Source organism: Pituophis catenifer, unplaced genomic scaffold (genome assembly GCF_029215685.1).
Source record: "Pituophis catenifer annectens isolate HBS135680 unplaced genomic scaffold, rPitCat1.0.hap2 SCAF_8, whole genome shotgun sequence".
Lineage (NCBI taxonomy): Eukaryota > Metazoa > Chordata > Lepidosauria > Squamata > Colubridae > Pituophis > Pituophis catenifer.
In genome coordinates this window covers 55,789,568-55,806,746 of record NW_027256888.1, presented here as the reverse complement: position 1 = coordinate 55,806,746, position 17,179 = coordinate 55,789,568, and the positions used below count along the sequence as shown (strand labels likewise).

Genomic DNA, 17,179 nt, shown 5'->3' with positions numbered 1-17,179 from the left:
CCCGAGATCTGCTGTTTGCATATATATTTATGGAGGATAACTGTGGGGTGACTATTTTGGGAGTGTTTCTGATAGTGGCCCTCCTCTTTTAGGAAATAACTTTTTAATTGCACTTCCTGTGTCTGTGAGGTTTACCTGACTCCCTATAATATGTATTTGGGGCATCAGAATCTCTGTTGTTATCTCTATAATTAGAACTATCTATTCTACCGTATATCTATGTTTTTCAAGTGCCATGTATGTATTTCCATGTTCCTTTAATATGTTGCTTCATGATTATATATAATTTTAGTGATTTTAACTTTCCTAAAACATAATTTAACTTCATTAAAAGTAGAGAAAGATCTTAATCTTTTAAGGCTTGACCTTAATAATTTTACATCTTTGAACAATATTGTAGTACAGTGTACTAGAATTTATGACAGAAGCTCTTAACAAATGTTTAGAAGCCTATATTAGGGGTTAATTATCATATGTTTGTGGCACTAGATACAATATTTCTCAGTACAACATATATGAAAAAATATCAGTTTAGGTAACTAGTGATTTGTACTGATTGCCATACTGATTAATAGACTCCATTATACAATTCTCCAGAAGATGAGGAACAATTTGCGATTCGAGACTCCTATCTGAGTTGATACTTGATAATAATTTTAACAGATAAGTGAAGAAAGGCAGAATGATGAAGTATCTGTCCAGATTTCATGACTATCAAATAAATGCACACAGAGACGGTAGTAATCTGCCTTTTTTTCATACTTGATGTGCTGAATTTTAAGTTATTAATCACAGTTTGAACAAATGTAGCTTTTTAATGCATCTTCCTGCCCTTGATAAATCCTACAAAATAAGTTACAAACTAGTCTTGAAGATTTCATTTTAATTTTCTGAAATAAATATAGATAGTAAAAATGTATGTTTTCCATTTACCATGAATGAAAATAATTTACAGAGTAATAAGAATTACAGTCAGGAAAAATGAAATAACAATGGTGTTTTTTTTTAATTAAGATTTTGTTGCATCTATATTATTAGGTTTCATATGATGCATTATTTAGCGTGGACTTTCAGCAATTAAACTTACAAAAGAAGTTTATAGATTTTCATTTACTCTCAAAAAATAAACTTTTACTATTTCTGCAGATTAAATAAGGAAATCACTGGTACTGTGAGTCTGTATTCATTTGTAATCAGTAAATTAAGCTGAGCAATTTATTTTTCGAAGCTGACGTATGTACAATGATTATTACCTCATAAAAAGAAATGATAATATAGAAAGTAATTTTTGGTTACAGTCTTATAATAGATATTTCTTTATAAATAATATAATTTGTAATTGGGGAATGCAGATTTTGGCAGTATATCTCAGTGTTATTCTGCAGGCTTTTATTATTTTACATATTTATTTGTATCTCTAGGTATGAATACATACTTGAATTGGATGCTGTTGCCATTTTTAATAGATAATGTACAGCTTTATAGCACACTTGCTCATGATATGTAACAAGATAGGACCTGGCATTTATATATGCCCATATTAAAAAGATCTATGCATATTTGAATAATACAATGTGGAAAATAACAAATGTGGTAGAACCATTTATAAATGTAAATTTTGAGACATATTCTTTCAGTATTCTCACCATAACATGAAGTTCTTAATTAAATGCAAAAATCTAGCTACATAAAAACAGAAACCAAATCCGATTTGCTTGAGAATAAATTGTTATTTCACTCTCCTGGAATAGTTTATTTAAAAACAGGAAAAGGAAACAAAAAAGGATTTTTTTACATTCTATGCCTCAGGGGCTAAAAGTAATGAATATTTTAAGAGATTATTTTAATTAAATTCCTGCAGATCTAAATAGAGTAATATTTTATTATCACATACATAATCATGTAACAGAAGTATTCATTAAAGTTAACACTTTCTCAACCAAGAATTCATGATAAGATTTAGTGACCTTGTACAAAAAGGCACAAATTAGGAAGAAAAATGAAGGGGGACAGACTTTGATTAATATAGGTAATGCTATACCATATTTATAATAGCTTTTCCCTATTCTGGTTTATAAATGCAGTCACTGAGAAAGGTGCCCTGCTGAGGCTGAAATGAGGCTGAAATCGGAGCACATGCCACTAGAGTGTGGGGAAACTGATCACACTGTCAGCAATTCATTTCAAAATGATGTATTTAGTGCTCATTTCACCTTCTAAGAAAGAAAGGAAAAGGAGTTTCTCAGACTGGAAGGTGATACTGTTATTTTCAAGGACATATCTAACTTAAAGATTGTAGAAAGGGTTTAGGGTGCTGTTTTTAAAAAATGAAAAGGAAAAGAGCAAACAAGGAAAGCTTTATGCAGAAATCCAGTGCTACCATGCTGTTTGGTAATTGCTAACATATGTGGCTTCTCTATTTCATTGTAGTCGTTCTCGTGAGTTCTGGCGCCTTGACTACTGGGAAGATGACTTGCGGCGCCGGCGACGATTTGTGCATAACCCCCTTGGATCGACACATCCTGAAGCGACATTAAAAGCTGCCATAGACCACGGTCAGTGTAAAATCTACTCACTGTCAATAGTCTCAAGTCTATATGGCAATGGAGATAGAGAACTTGATTGCTCTAAGAGAGCATGAACTGTCACATTTGGAGTTTTCTTCCTTGCGTTTCAGACCTGAGCTACTTAGTCATTATCTTTTTTTTAGCAGCATCTGCCTTGGAAAAATCCTTTAGGTAGAGGGTTCAGAATACCAGAAATTTGAGACAAAGATTTAAGATTCTCTTATTTCCTTAAGTTTTAATAAGCTTTTGTGACAGATTGTTGTATGTATGAAATTGTAGCAATATAAACAAGATATATTTTCCTGTGAGAAATCCTCACTGATTATTTTAATTAACTTCAGATTAAAATGAAAATTGTGCACGAGTCAAATGATATTCACATGAGCTCTATTTTAATTTTCCTGCATTATACAAGTCAGAATGAAAGCTTTTCTCAAAATATAAGTAAATTATAGGAAGATAGATAAATCCCCAGATAAGACAGATGACAAGCAGGTAGACAGACTGACAGACAACATGGGCCAAGCATCTTAACCTCTTGCACTTATTCTTAAAGAGTCATTTCTGAAAGAAAATGTTTCCAATATGTTAGAACTATAATGTCAAAAACATGACAGAAGTATTTTAAATACATGATCAAATAGAGAAGAGTCATTAGTACAATCTTAACCTATAATGGTATTGATCACCTCATATTTTGCTAAAGGAGGTGAAAAATCAGATGTAGAATTAATTAGGCCCTTTCTGCTTTGGGATTGATACATTGTTGTACTATACACACAGAGAGATTTCAAGAGTGTAAATTGTCCTTAACAGTTATATTTAGTATAGTTTGATGCTATCACTTGCATTGTTTTTCAGAAGTACAGTAATGAAGTAGAATATTAGTTCATTTTTTGTTTATTTATCAAAATATTATAAGAATTCAGTGATTATATTTTTAATGTTTAAATATAGTTTATTAAGTTTTAAATCATGATGCATTCGTGTAAAAACAGATCTAACTACATGAAAGGTATTAAGGTATTTTAAACCATATTTGTGCTTAATTTTAAACCTAATATTTAATTACTAGGTGTATAAGCACTCATGGTGAATACTCTAGCAGTATTATTTGTGATATATATATATATTTCTCTCTCTCTTTCCACGCGTGCATGCATGCATGCATGCAGAGTGATGGTTGTAATAATACAGAACTGTATGGTATACATTTTTCACTGAAATTATTGTGAAAAAGTCAAGCAAATACAAAAATGAAAATACATTTACACAACTAATTATACAGATGATTTCATTAAATGTTATTTGGAAAGGCTTTTGTGCTATAATACTGTTTTTTCTTCTCAAATACCATACTCATTATTAATACAGTTTTTTGAGTGAAGATGATAAAGAATACTCATAATTCAAATATTTTAAAATCTGATTCTACTTCAATCCTGTACTTGCAAGTAGAATATAGCAAACCACTGAAATAAACCTGATTTATTGAATTAATGTGTATACAATCGAAGCATGGGTCTATTGTTTCTAGATTATATGCGCTTAATGCCACAAAAGACATTAATGCAGAAAAGGCATAATTTCTAAGATGGTTTGACTTGGTATGGCAGACAAAACTAGATGGAATAAATAAAAATTACTGTATAGTTTTTAGATAGGTTAGCTTTGTAAAAATATCTTAACTGATTAATTGGAAAAACATGCTAACCCTTTTAAAAGTAAAACCTCTCTGTCCCTACATTCAGCACATACGTATATACTTACATACTAAAGCATCACATACTTGCTCAAAGTAAAGGTACCTTAAAATTGATTCACAAAACAATTTCTGTGTGTTGTATCCACAGCTGAACAGATACCAGGTGATTGTGCACGAATATGTTTTTTCAGCTACTTCCATTACTGTGCTGTTCAAGAGCTTTCTTCCTTCTATAATACAAATTAAGGTTGTGGATTGCTTCACATTCAAAGAGAAAAAGGTGCTTTGGAGCGTGCAGAGATTCCAATGAAACAGCTGCCTCCTATTCCTTAAATCAAATGCACCTTTTCTTAGGATTGTGTGGCTGCCTACTACAATTCCATAACTGGCAAATGCTTGAACCACTTTTTTTGCTTTTGGCACTGAAACAATGTATAGTCTTAATTCAGTCTAATGCTTACTAATAAAAACAGTCTATAGGTAGCAAAACTAAATAGGAAATAGAAAGGAAACTGAAATGAACATCTACAGTGTTTGTAAATTGTATTTGAGCTAGTATATAAGCATACATTAACTTCAGGATGACAGGTATATTTGGCCTTTGAATGGCATGGCAGAGGTGACAGTATAAAAAAGTAAACCAAGGCAAAGGCTAGATTAATTTAAATTATAGTTAACAAGGTTCTACCTGAATTAGAATTTTGTAAGGAGCATCAAATCTCTTTCTACCCTTCAGTATATTACAAGTTCTCAATGAAATTATTGTTCTGTTCTGTGGTTTTTTTTTAATTGCAGAATATTCTATTTTAAGGTCTACAATTTTCTACAATTCTTTTTGGTCAAAGCAATTCTCAGCAACTCAGACTCACTTATTTTCTACAGTGCAGTTTATTGGTTTAATTCTAGATACATCAGCTCTAGTAATTGTAGATTGTATGTAGTTTATATATGATTTCTGGAATAAATATTCTCTTCGTTATATTCATAAATGTATTTTTCACAACCATTGTAATTTGTTAATTTCTGCTGTCTTCTAGATGTTCAGTTTGTTTTTGTTTTGTTTTTTTAAAAAAAAGGATAGAAAGGAAATAAATTGTAATTGCAAGCCTGTACAATAGACTATTTGATACAGTAGGTAGTTCAGAACAGGACTATTCCTATAGTTCCTCCCTTCAGGAATGCAGTTTATTAAATATTGTTGTTGGAAGAAGTGGAAGAGGTCCAGAAACAATCAGACATAGTATACTTAGGCCAGAAAGCAAAAATCATGTCCTTCTTCAGCCCCATTTATGTATTTCAGTAGCCATCTCTTCAAGGAATTGACTTGGTTTGAAGGAGAGCCTGTGGTGTAGAGGTGGCAGAGTAAATACCTTAAGACTAATGTCCTCTGTTCAGACAATCAATATCAGTGCAATGGCTATTCTCTGGGCTACTTTCTACTTAAAAACATTTTTTAAAAAAATTCTGACAATTTAATTGCCCTTCCCAAACACACATTAACTTGCCTCTGAAAAAGGACTATAGGAGATTTTTCAAAGAGTGAAGTTCCAAATGGCTATTTATAAAAGGCTTTATTAATGTCCTGAACGAAGCTTGCTTTCCATTGGACCTGTTTTAAACTCAGGTGTTGAAATTGTTCATCATTAAAAAAAAACACTTACTGGTACATAAAATGTATCCTTCGTGAACAGATACATTTTAATTAATCCTCATTGTAGAAATGTTGCTCACAAACAACTATAATAAATTATTTACACTGAATATATCATCTTCCATTTTAAAAGGACTTTTCGCATGGGTTATAAAGGGTTATACAGATTTTACTGGGTATAATGAGTAATCCCACCCTTATGTATTTCTTAGGAAACATACTCTTTTCATGGATGAATACAAACAAAAAAAATCATATTTTCAGTCATCAACTTTGAGAGTATTTTTAAAAGAATTTACAGAAAACCTAAAGACATAAAAGTTTCAACTTTATTAAAGAATAGTATGATATTCTAGAACAGCTTACAAGGAAATTTATTAACATTAGAAATGAATTTATTAATATGAAATCTTAATGTTTTTTAACTATGTAAAACTAAGCATTTCAACTTACATACAGAAAAGCAGAAAAAAATTAAGTTCACAAAAAACAATTCATACCAGATTATCAAAAAATATTAAGTCAAAATAAGTATGCAGAAAATGATAGGTTAAAATGAGCCTCCTTCTGTGACCCCATTTGATCCATTGGAGCAATTATTGAGAAGGTTGCCCTAAAGGGTACCATCACGACAACATATTTGGCAAAGTATAAAGGGATATTCATTGAGATATTGTGAATCCAGGAATTATATGAAAATTTTGATCTGGACCATTTAAGAGCTATACATTATTGTAATTTATATAAGTTATTGTATATTATCAATATTATATTGTAACATTATATAAAATGAATTGCAAATATGTACTTGAGACAACTTCATCCCACAATTTCATGTAGAAATTCAAAAACATGATATGTAAAAAAAAATTCAATGTCAAATATCATGTTTAAAAACAATCAACATTTGGTGGCGGGGCAGGGGAAGAAATTTAAAATACAGTTCTTGAACCTATTATATTTTTCTGAGAAGCTGCATTTGCATTCTGCCCAGTCAGAGTTTCTGGAATTTATAATCAAGTCATAGGTTCATGTAGAAAAATTACATTGTTAATGAGATGAGTTACCGTCTCTGCTTTTCTATTGATGTGGGCACATCCAGGGAGGAAAATAAGTGAGGCAGTAACAAGCAATCTTAATCTTGCTTAAGATTCTTTTCAGATGTCCTAGTCAAAATTTATTTAAAACACTTCGTGTTTTCGAGACAACAAAGAAATCTAGGATTCTAAATTCTAAAATATCATTGGTCTGAACAGCCTGGTAGCCTATCTATTGAGGACTGAATGGTTGGAAGTGCAATTTCTTGTAAAATCTACACCTGAGGAACACATGTTCTAAGATCTCAATATCACATAGGCATCTTCTGTATGAAAAGGGTATCTGACTGTATCTGCCATGTATGATTGCAGAGGAAACAGCATTGGAGTATGCTGTAGAGAAGGCCCAGTGATATTTGGGGTAGGATAACTGGTGTAACATGGAGGAAGAACTGTACAAATTGGTTTATGAGAATGAATTCAAAGCCTTCACCTCTAATCTTTCCTTGGAGAGATGAGTCAGGGAGAGATGAGAGATGAGGATAAAATATTGGATGGTATCAGAAGGCAGTAAAGTATAAGAGAATCGATAAGGTCAATACTCCCTTAAACTTAGTTTAAATCATAGACACAGAAGTTAAAGGAAGAAAATGAATTGAATAACAACTGAAAATGAATAGGGGAGAAGCATAAAAAGTGGAATATGCAAATTAAAAGCAAAGGAAGATACATGAGGAAGCTATTATCTGAAATAAGCTGATCAGGGTCTGGTCAGTGCTTCAATGGGAGACTGAACACATTGCATTAGATCTATTGTGAAAGTAAATAATATAAATAAAAATTTAAAATGTAGAAAAATTAATATTAAGTAATATAATTTTCAATTTTGTCACAGAACAAAACAACAATAATACTTATTTGCTTGTTTTGGTGGTACAATCTAATATTTTTCGTTTTACAAAATAGTTGCCCTATTAATTGCTTTTAAATTATATTTATGAAGTGTTAACAACTAGGAAATAATATGTTCAAGTTCTTTCTCACTGCTTTAGAATGCTTAGCAACACTGATGCCTCAAAAAGATATTTGACTTTAACAAAATAAATGTGGAGCAAATTCACCTGTTCTTCCCTGAGTAGCAATAAAAATTCAAACAGTATGATATGATAAATACTAAATATCAAGGCTAACTATCATGAATAGATGAATAGATTGAATGAATGAATGAACGAAAATAAAATAAACAGACAGACAAAATCCCCATCTTTTTTGCAAGGAAATGATAGTTCATGACTTTATCTTTATTTCTTAATTATTTTATAATATGATGATAATTGTATTAAAGCTTTTAAAAGTTAATTTTATAAGCAGTAAGCTCAGGAATCCACAAATTCACTGTGGAATGAGCTTTGTTCAGCAGCTCCATGGGCAGAATCACATATGAGCACCTTAACTCCACTTCCCACCAGATGTCAGTCATGTGCTCATCTGTCACTATTTTTCTATCTTAACTGCCAGAATTAATTTCCACAATTATGTTAGCAGGTGAAAGAGCTGTCAGTCAGAGGCCATTTTGGACTATAAATCAGCTAGTCACCACTTTATTCTCTTGAGCTAACTTGCAGGCTAAGATGTAAGGGTTCAAAAGAATGTATTTCAGTAGTACTTCCAAAAGTTTATTCTCTTTCTCTCCCTCTTTCTCTCTCTCTCCCCCCCTTTCCCCCCTCCTTCCTCTCCCATTTATATATAAAGCAGTTTCAAAGCATTGCCAGTAAAACTTTCAAACAAAACTGTCAGATAACAGAAATGATTGGCCAGCAATATGATTACGTCAGCTGGATAGTTTGTTCTATAGAAAGCATATGGCATAATCTAAAAGAATAGCTGTCTTAATCTCATGTCTTAATCACATAAACATTTATGTTTTCAAGTCTGCTGATTATGACCTGTGGTTTTAATTCTGTGGAGCACAAATTAGAACCTTGGTATGTGCTGTTAAATTGCAAATATTGTGGCTTGAAATCAGAGTTGCTTTTTGTTAAAGAAAAGACAGTTTCCTGGAACTTCTGTATTCCTCTTCGTTATATTCAGCACCTTAATCCCAGAATTGGAATTTCTTGGCATCAGTGGCCTTCAAAGGTATGGGTGGGAAATACTTGTCTCATGAAAGTGAACTTTTTTGTGTTTGAGTTAGTTACTCAAAGCCAATGATTTTAAAAATGTAAGCTATTAGAAAAAATAGTCCATCTGTTTAATTTGCTTGGACACAAAGTTAATTTTGGTGCACATTTGACTACTTTGGTGGCGTTATTCTGTTTATATATGCTGATTTATTAGCTAAACAGCCATACACCAAAATTGCATCAAAATTATGAAATAATTTAAAAGAAAAGCAAGTAAACTGCAATCCTTCATGACCAGTATATGTATCAGAGATCAGATTTATAGTATATCATATATGTTACTTCATCATTCAGCATTATCTACTAGCTTCTGATGGCCGTTGCTACATCTAAAAAATTTACAACCATAATAAGATGTTTCAATAAACTGGTTTCATAATATCTGACCTATAATTGCTGATTGAAATAGGTGAAAGAGGATGCTGTCAAATGGCTCAATAAACTCAAGATATCAGGAATGATTATAATTTTTATTAACCTTTTTTGGCCTTCTGTTCAGTTATGTTGGATTCTCAGAGAGTGCCTGGAGAAGTCCCTGTAGTTTTGGGGGGAAGGTTTTTCAGGAGTGGTTTGCCATTGCTTCCTTCCTAGGAGAGACTGATTGGCTCAAGGTCACCCAGCTGGCTTTATGCCCAAGGTGGATTTAAAGCTCACAGTCTCCCAGTTTTTAAACTGATGGCTAACTACTATACAAAACTGGTTCTGATTAATAATATACTTATTAACATGAATGTTGTAGATGTAACTTCAATGCCTGAGAGCACTTAGAAGGGGTAAGGTAAAGAATATTATTATATCTGTCTGTTATCATCATTGAAGTGACAGCAAGTTATCAGCTTGAAGCAGTTTAAATGCTTTCTATGTGGAAAATAAAAGATATTATAAAAATATTTAGCCAAGAAAGCATCTGCAAGCATTCAGAAATGATGATGGGAAATATTTAATCTGTATTTGGACATTTAGGACATTAAGCTTTGCCATGACTTTTTATTGACACAAAAGACATGAAGTAGATCCAGTAAGGTAAATCAGAATCTGTTTTTCCCAGCAAAAGAAAAGCAGACCAATTTGAGAAAATGGACTCTGTGATTCCTCCTCCTAAATGTTTTTTTCCAACCAGATTTTAAGTCAGCAGACTTTCAAGTGGGTCTCAATAGAATCCCAGAGGAGTTCCAGTTGGAGAAGTGCATTTTTGTTTGAACAGAAGCTTCACTTATTGAAGGGTCCAGTTATCCAGAGATTTGTAGGATGATGTCATCACCATGAAGATAACAATTCTATCTCTCCCTTTCAAATGAGTAAGGAGAACTATTTATGTGTGCTTCACAGCTTCTGGAAGCATTGATATGCCGGATCCTAACAAACAAATCAAACTATAGTAATTATAGATAAAACAGAAATACTGTGGATAAGCACTGTTTAGACTGAGCAAACTAGATTTTAGATAAAGTAGAGCATTTCCTGAAAGAACAGGCATGTAGCTTTGAAGAGCATGATTCCAACTTGTCACTAAAGACATATATGACTTCACTGGCATGGTCAACTTTTCAAAACTGAACTGGGATAAAATGTTCTCATTAATCCATGCCATCATAGGTAAACAGTGGGATTGTTACGCTTCTCTTGAAGACAATCCATAGCTGCAACTGGTGTTCAGTTGCTAAGCAGGGCAGCTAAATAGAATCATGATAGTGATTGCTTGTGTGCTACTGAGTCTATGTTAAGGGATTGGCCTCAAGCCAAATACATTTTAGAAAATCTACTTTTTCAGTGCAGCTTGAGTCATGAGATCATCTGGGAGAAGTCTGTTGTAGGATTGCTCATAATAGGATGGCCCAGAGTGGAGCTTATAAAGCATGTTGCAATTGTGAACATCTTTCCCAAGGAAAGTATGGTTAATACCATGCTTTCTACAGATAACTGAATACTTACCTGTTGATCAGGGCATTTGTAGGTACAAACTGCTTTTAAGTGAATAATTGAATTGTATTTTATAGTCTTGTTTTGCAATAGTTTGTTTAATTGTTTTACCTCATCTTTGAAATTCTTATTATATACCACTCTGGCCTTCTTTGAGCAGAATAACAGCAGTAATCACATGAGTGATTGTGTAGGTACCATAATTTTATCTTATAAATACACCCACAATAATATACTTACGAAGTGGGGGTGTTTTTGAAGTTGTGATACCTAAGTAGGCTGTATTTTAGACTGAATACCCATTGATTTTTGCCTTGAGTTATTACTGCCACTTTACCGATGATAGTGGAAAAGCCAAAATGCTCATACGGTTGGATAAAGTACAAGAAGTAGTGTTTTAGTCACATCATATCTGTAAGCATAGGTAATATATAAATCCTTATTCAGGCATTTTTCAATAATGTTTTAAACCTCAGTACCATAGGCAATTGACTATCAAATCATCTGTTGATATTTGTTAAGTGGCAAAAGATATTAGAATTTTTTTAGCATGTATAGACAAGTTTACTAGAATTATTCTTGAAAAAGGTGGCATCCATTTTGATTTCCTAATTTAACAAGTATGAAAGGAGTTGCTCAGCTTTAAATAAGTCTAATTGAGATAAAGTTTTATAAGTCACAAAATGATATTTTGTGTCAAGTTACAAACAGCATGTTAAAATTTACAAACATATTTGCTATCTGCTTTATTTTTATTTTTTGCTGTCACTTAATTTAAAACAAAAATTCATAGAAAGCAACTAGACTACTGAGAATTAAATATTAGTGCATGTGTATTTTACTAACTTAAAATCCTCAAGGGAGAGTTAATTACAGGAAAACCTTTCTAAATATCAACTGCATATTTTCCATGACAAGGGGTTTTCAACTTTCACTGAATAAGTCCAGAAGTAAGACTGTTGTTTAATTATATCCACAAATATATTGAAAAGGAAAAGGAAATTCTTTTCCTGTTTTCATGGTTGCTACTGGTAAACAGATTTGCAAAAATATGAAAAAATATGGAATATATTTTAAAAAGGCTACATTTTAAATTGAACTTAGAATTTGAAAAGCTAAAGACACAGATTCTAAATTGATTTGCTTTATGTATCGTGTTAATAGTTTCATTTGAAATTTCTGTTCACATGCTTACAGACACAATTAAGTTTATATATGGCCACCAGGGACTGCCTTCCTCTCTAAATGTTTGCAGATTAAAGGTTTTTAAAAATAATTCCTTGGAACCTTAAACTGTGTATGGCTGTGATCAAAACGTAATCAGCTTTGGATAGAAGCTGGCTGGCCAGGATATGTTTGACATATGTTTCCAAAGAAGATGGAGGCCAGTATGTTGTTTCTTCTACAACACAAACTAAAATGGTCTATACTTTTTCAACTCTTTTCTCTATTAGAAATCCAGATAAGTTTCATGTGTTCTGTAGCTATATCACAGCAGATAATATATAAGTAGTGGATTGCTGCCTCCTATCTGTTTCCTGTTGTCAGCATTAAATACAAAGAAAATATATTTAGCGGTGGAACAATAGCAATGCTGAGAACAAAAACAGACTAATAGGTCATTCATTTATTACAGTTGCAGAAGTTAACTCATTTAATGCATTTTGAAGTGGAATTATTTGAACAGAGGGCTTTGTCTTAATATTAGCCTTTACTTTTGTTTGGAAAAACAATTTTTAAATTTTTAATTTTGTGATAATGGAGTAAGAAAGTTAGTCTTCCTGAAGCTGGTCTTTTCCAGTTGTATTAGATCCCCATCCTCATTCCCAGGCAGCATGGCTTTTACGAGAGTTATGGGAGCTGACATCCAACCTATTTGAAGGTCAATGGGTCAGAGAAAGATGGTATAAAGGCGCTGGCCATATTTAGACTAAAGTCCCGTTCATTTCAGTAGCCTCATTGCTTATAATTAAATTGTGTTTTACTGCAATTTTAAGGACGAAGTGGGTTGCAGCCTAACTTTTTCCACATCCTTTCACTTTGAGTCCGCGCAGCATTAAAATCATGCAGATTTCTCCTCACGCTCATCCTCACTTTTCCCTTTCCATCCTGCATCCTTTGAAAATGCGCGTGTCTATATTCTGCGTGTAAACACACCGGTTTCTAAGCGATTTCTTGTGCTGGAGTTGAGCTGTTAATAACTCCTTCTGCAAAGGAAGGCGCTGCTGAACCCCACCGCTGTGTCGGTCCCCCCCCCTCTCTCTCGAGGCACTGTGGCCGTATCTCCTCCGGCGCAAGAGAAAGTCCCGCTGAGCGCCGTTTTGATGGAGCCGCGCTCATACATCGCAGCCTCCGCTTGAACGCAGGAAGGCCGCGGGTACGTTCCCGCTTACTTGCCCTGAATTCACAGTGCAGAATTTCGAGGAAGCCGGTACGGCCGACTGGTCTCCGCTGGCTAGCCGTGCCGGAGCGATCTGAGCGCTTGTGTCCCCGGAGAGCTTCTTGGCCGGGCGATGCCGCCGCTTTCCTAACTCGGTTCTGCCGCTGCAGCCAGGCGGAGTCTCTTAACAATCTGCGCGTTCCCCTGGAGCCTCCAGATCCTAAGCGCCTTTTTAAAAAGAGAAATCTGCCACGTTGCCTTCCGTGTAGGTATGTTGTTGTTGTTGGTTTTGGTTTTTTCAAACCTTTTTAAAAAATCCTTAAGTTGCCTTGGGTGACTCGGTTGGTATGATATTCTCAGAAACGGGGAGCGAGTCTTAAAATACCTTGGCCCTGAGCGTGCCTCTCCAGAAGAAGGAGAAGAAGAAAGCGAACTGTCATTCATTCTTGCGCTTGGGGACAGGCAGCCTCTGCTGCCGCATGTAACGCGGACTAATGTCGCCAAGGCGGCGCCAGGGTCAGCCTGCTATTTCCCCAATAAAGGTGCGTTTCACACAGGCTTCGTAGCTTGAAAGGCACTGAGGGACTTCGATCCCGAGCTGCCTTAAGTTCTGCGACAAGTTTAAATTTCTATCCTCCCGTAGCCACCCTGGAAGGAGAAACCCCGGCGCCTTTAGGAGGAATATCAGGCCCCAAAACTTTGAAATAGTGCCGCCTTCGCTTTCTGCCTTCTCCCAGGAACTTCTCAAAAAAACCGATTCCACTTACTGCTGAACGCGTCTCCACCCGCGAGCGCGCGCAGAACAGCCGATTCCAACTTCGGACTTTCCGCTTTCCACGCGCGTGTTTTTTCTTACGGTCCTTTGGCTGGTTGTTACGGTCCTTTGGCTGCTATATAGGCACGCCTGAATAGATTGAAGCCTCACGGCGCGCTCTAAAGCCACGTCCCTGGGAGCCCAGTAAGCATTGAGTAAGTCCCAACACGTAATAATGGGCTTTCGTGACCTCATCCTTTTATCTCTTGGTTCCGCAGAGGGAGGATCAGGCCCATGTTTCGGTGGTGTCCATGGACCTGCACCGTGCCCATTGGCTAAGATCTGGGAGGAGAAAGAACTAGATTGGGGTGACAGAATCAGAATCTTGGCAGTAGCCACTAATGTTATTTCTGGCTAGCTGCTGTCCCCCCAAAAGGGAGGGGACGCAGCTGTGAAGCCCCCCCCACAGCTCTAAAGCAATCTCTGTGAGGACTGTGAGCAAGAATGTCCCTTCAACCAGCATATTCTCCTACCACTGTCCTCACAAGGAGAATGTTCCAGAAAAGATGTGCAGCTTCTGTATTATAAAAGGAAGTGTGATGATTGTGAAGAACAGGGAGGTTCAAAGCCCATTTTGTTAATAAACCTACCCATGTTCAGTTTAAATTGCAGCCTATTTCCCTGCCTGACTCCCCAAAATCAGAATTTCTTCATTTTTATACAGACATTGGTCTAAATATTGTATTGGTCTAAATTCATTGAAATCCATGAAGCTGAAGTTTTGCTGATGTCTGTTGTTCTGGCTCAGTATGAATCTCCTCCACTAACTTCCGTTAGGCATGTTTGGCTGGTTTGTCTATCTGCCAGCTTCCCTCTTGAGAATGGCGCTGTGTGTAAAATCTCCTTCCTCTGCATAGTCTTTGGTAAGGTTCTCTACTAAGCTTGATGGGATCTATTGCCAGATATATGTTACAGCTATCTTGTGTCTCCAAATACAAGCCAGCTACTTTCCTGCAACCTTAACTTTTTTTTCTTTTTTTTTTTTAAATCTGTTTACAGGTGTTTCAGTGAGTGAATAGGAGCCAGGGCTGGAAATGAAACAGGTTGTTTGCTTTGAATATCATGTAACTTGGTTTAGAGCTAGTTGTGTGTTTCACTGAATTACAGCCATCACTCCCTCCTTCCCCAGTATTAAAACAGTTCACCAGACAATTTGACTCTTTCCCAGGTAACTTTCTTTCTCCATCCTAAGTCTTCAGGGTGTATATAAGCAAGGCTATTCCTCCTCCCACCTTCTCACTGTAACTGTTGATAGCTGACAGCTATGTTTCTCTTTCATTTCAGCTCCAGATGAAGATGTACTTGTTAAAGGAAAACAGTCTATCAAGAATCAGGCTTTAGGAAATCAGAATTCAGAAAGTGAGATTCTCCTGGAAGTCGATGATGATAATTTGTCATCCATGGAGGAGAAAGAACTTGAGAATTTAACTGGTAATTTCTGCTATTTATATTCTAGAATCTCTGTACTGGTTTAGTTGTACCTTAGTAATACCATTTCTGCAGTGGCTGACATACAGTACACACACACACACACACACACACACACACACACACACACTTACATACTTAAGTACTAGAGGCTTCTTTCTTCCTGATGAAGTTATTTTCTGTCCATAAAAAATAACTTTCAAATTACTGCTTTAGATTCTGTTTATTGAGGACTTTTGATACAATATTTCAGATATGCACATTTGCTTTTGTGTACCTAATATTTTTTGGAGGGGGTAGCTTTTTCTAGGCATTTTTCTAAACCGTAAATCCCAGTGTTCCAATATATTATACCAGGCTTGACAATTAATCCGAAATCTTTGCTTAATACTCGTAAATCATTTGGTAACTTGGCTCCCTTTCTGCAGCAATCATGCCAGTCATACTATATTTTCCTTTTTATTTTTTAAAGAAATGGAAAAAAAGGATATGTGTTACTATAGCAGATTTGTGCAGTTTATAAAAAAAAAAATAAAAAGAAGCAAAAGCAACTTTTTCTGCTTTGAGGTTTTAAGTATGTACCTAATTTTCTCTGGTCTTGAACTGAAAATTAGATGCTACTCTTTTTTCCCCTTTTACTTCTATAAAAATACATCCAGATATATATCGTGATTACTCCCCAAAGAAGAATGTTATTTGTTGGGTTAAATTCTTCTTCACTGAAAGTAGTGGATATGAGCTTATTGTTCATTAGGCAACATCTCTCCATAGCATTTTGCATTTTATTCTATTAATTGAATCATCAGCTTAGCCTCACAGTAAAGTAATACATGAAAATGTATCTCATGCCAAAATAATATTCTAGTGATTAAAAGCCAGCACAATTTATCTGGCTCTTATAGGAGCTACTATTCAACAGATTTTGCCGGAGCACCCAATCTGATCCATGTCTATCTATCCTTTCCCACCCCATTCTACATTCATTACTTCTGCTAATACATTCATACTGTAATAGAGGTGAAAGGGAAGTTTAATTATATAATCTTGACAATGGCAATAGGATTAAGAAGTAATCCTTGCTAATAAAGTACTGCAGGTTGGAAATGAAGTTGAAATTGTCAGGGGTTTTCAACAGGACCTGAGGTGCCCTGGCTCTTGCAGCTGTCTCCTTGGCCTGTAATTGAATGTCTGAAAGTGATTGAAAAAATGTTATTTCTTCCCAGGATTACATGCTAATGTACAGAGGGCAAAGGGAGACAGCAAAAGAACACAGAGCTGCTTATTTCATCCATTTGTGGGAATGAGCTTTGGGAAATCACGGCAGTCGTGCAGCTCTCAGATGCCCATCTGCAAACACAATGTATTTGTACACTGGGAATAGAGGGCAAAGCTGCTCCGATCAGAACAGAGCATCTCTCCCATTGTCCTACTGGCACACATTGAGATTGATGCAAGATTAAAGACTATCACAACCTCCAACAATTGACAGAAATG

At 35.0% G+C, this 17,179-nt stretch overlaps 1 protein-coding gene across 2 annotated transcripts in view; it reads left to right on the top strand.

Moving 5' to 3' along the window:
- Window positions 1–17,179, top strand: part of LRBA (LPS responsive beige-like anchor protein) — a 369,838-nt gene that overhangs the window by 176,217 nt on the left and 176,442 nt on the right. For both annotated transcript variants that reach the window (XM_070948936.1, XM_070948937.1), the window contains 2 exons: window positions 2,431–2,555; window positions 15,542–15,688. In XM_070948936.1, coding sequence (XP_070805037.1) covers window positions 2,431–2,555; window positions 15,542–15,688 — 272 coding nt within the window. The remainder of the gene's footprint in view (window positions 1–2,430; window positions 2,556–15,541; window positions 15,689–17,179) is intronic.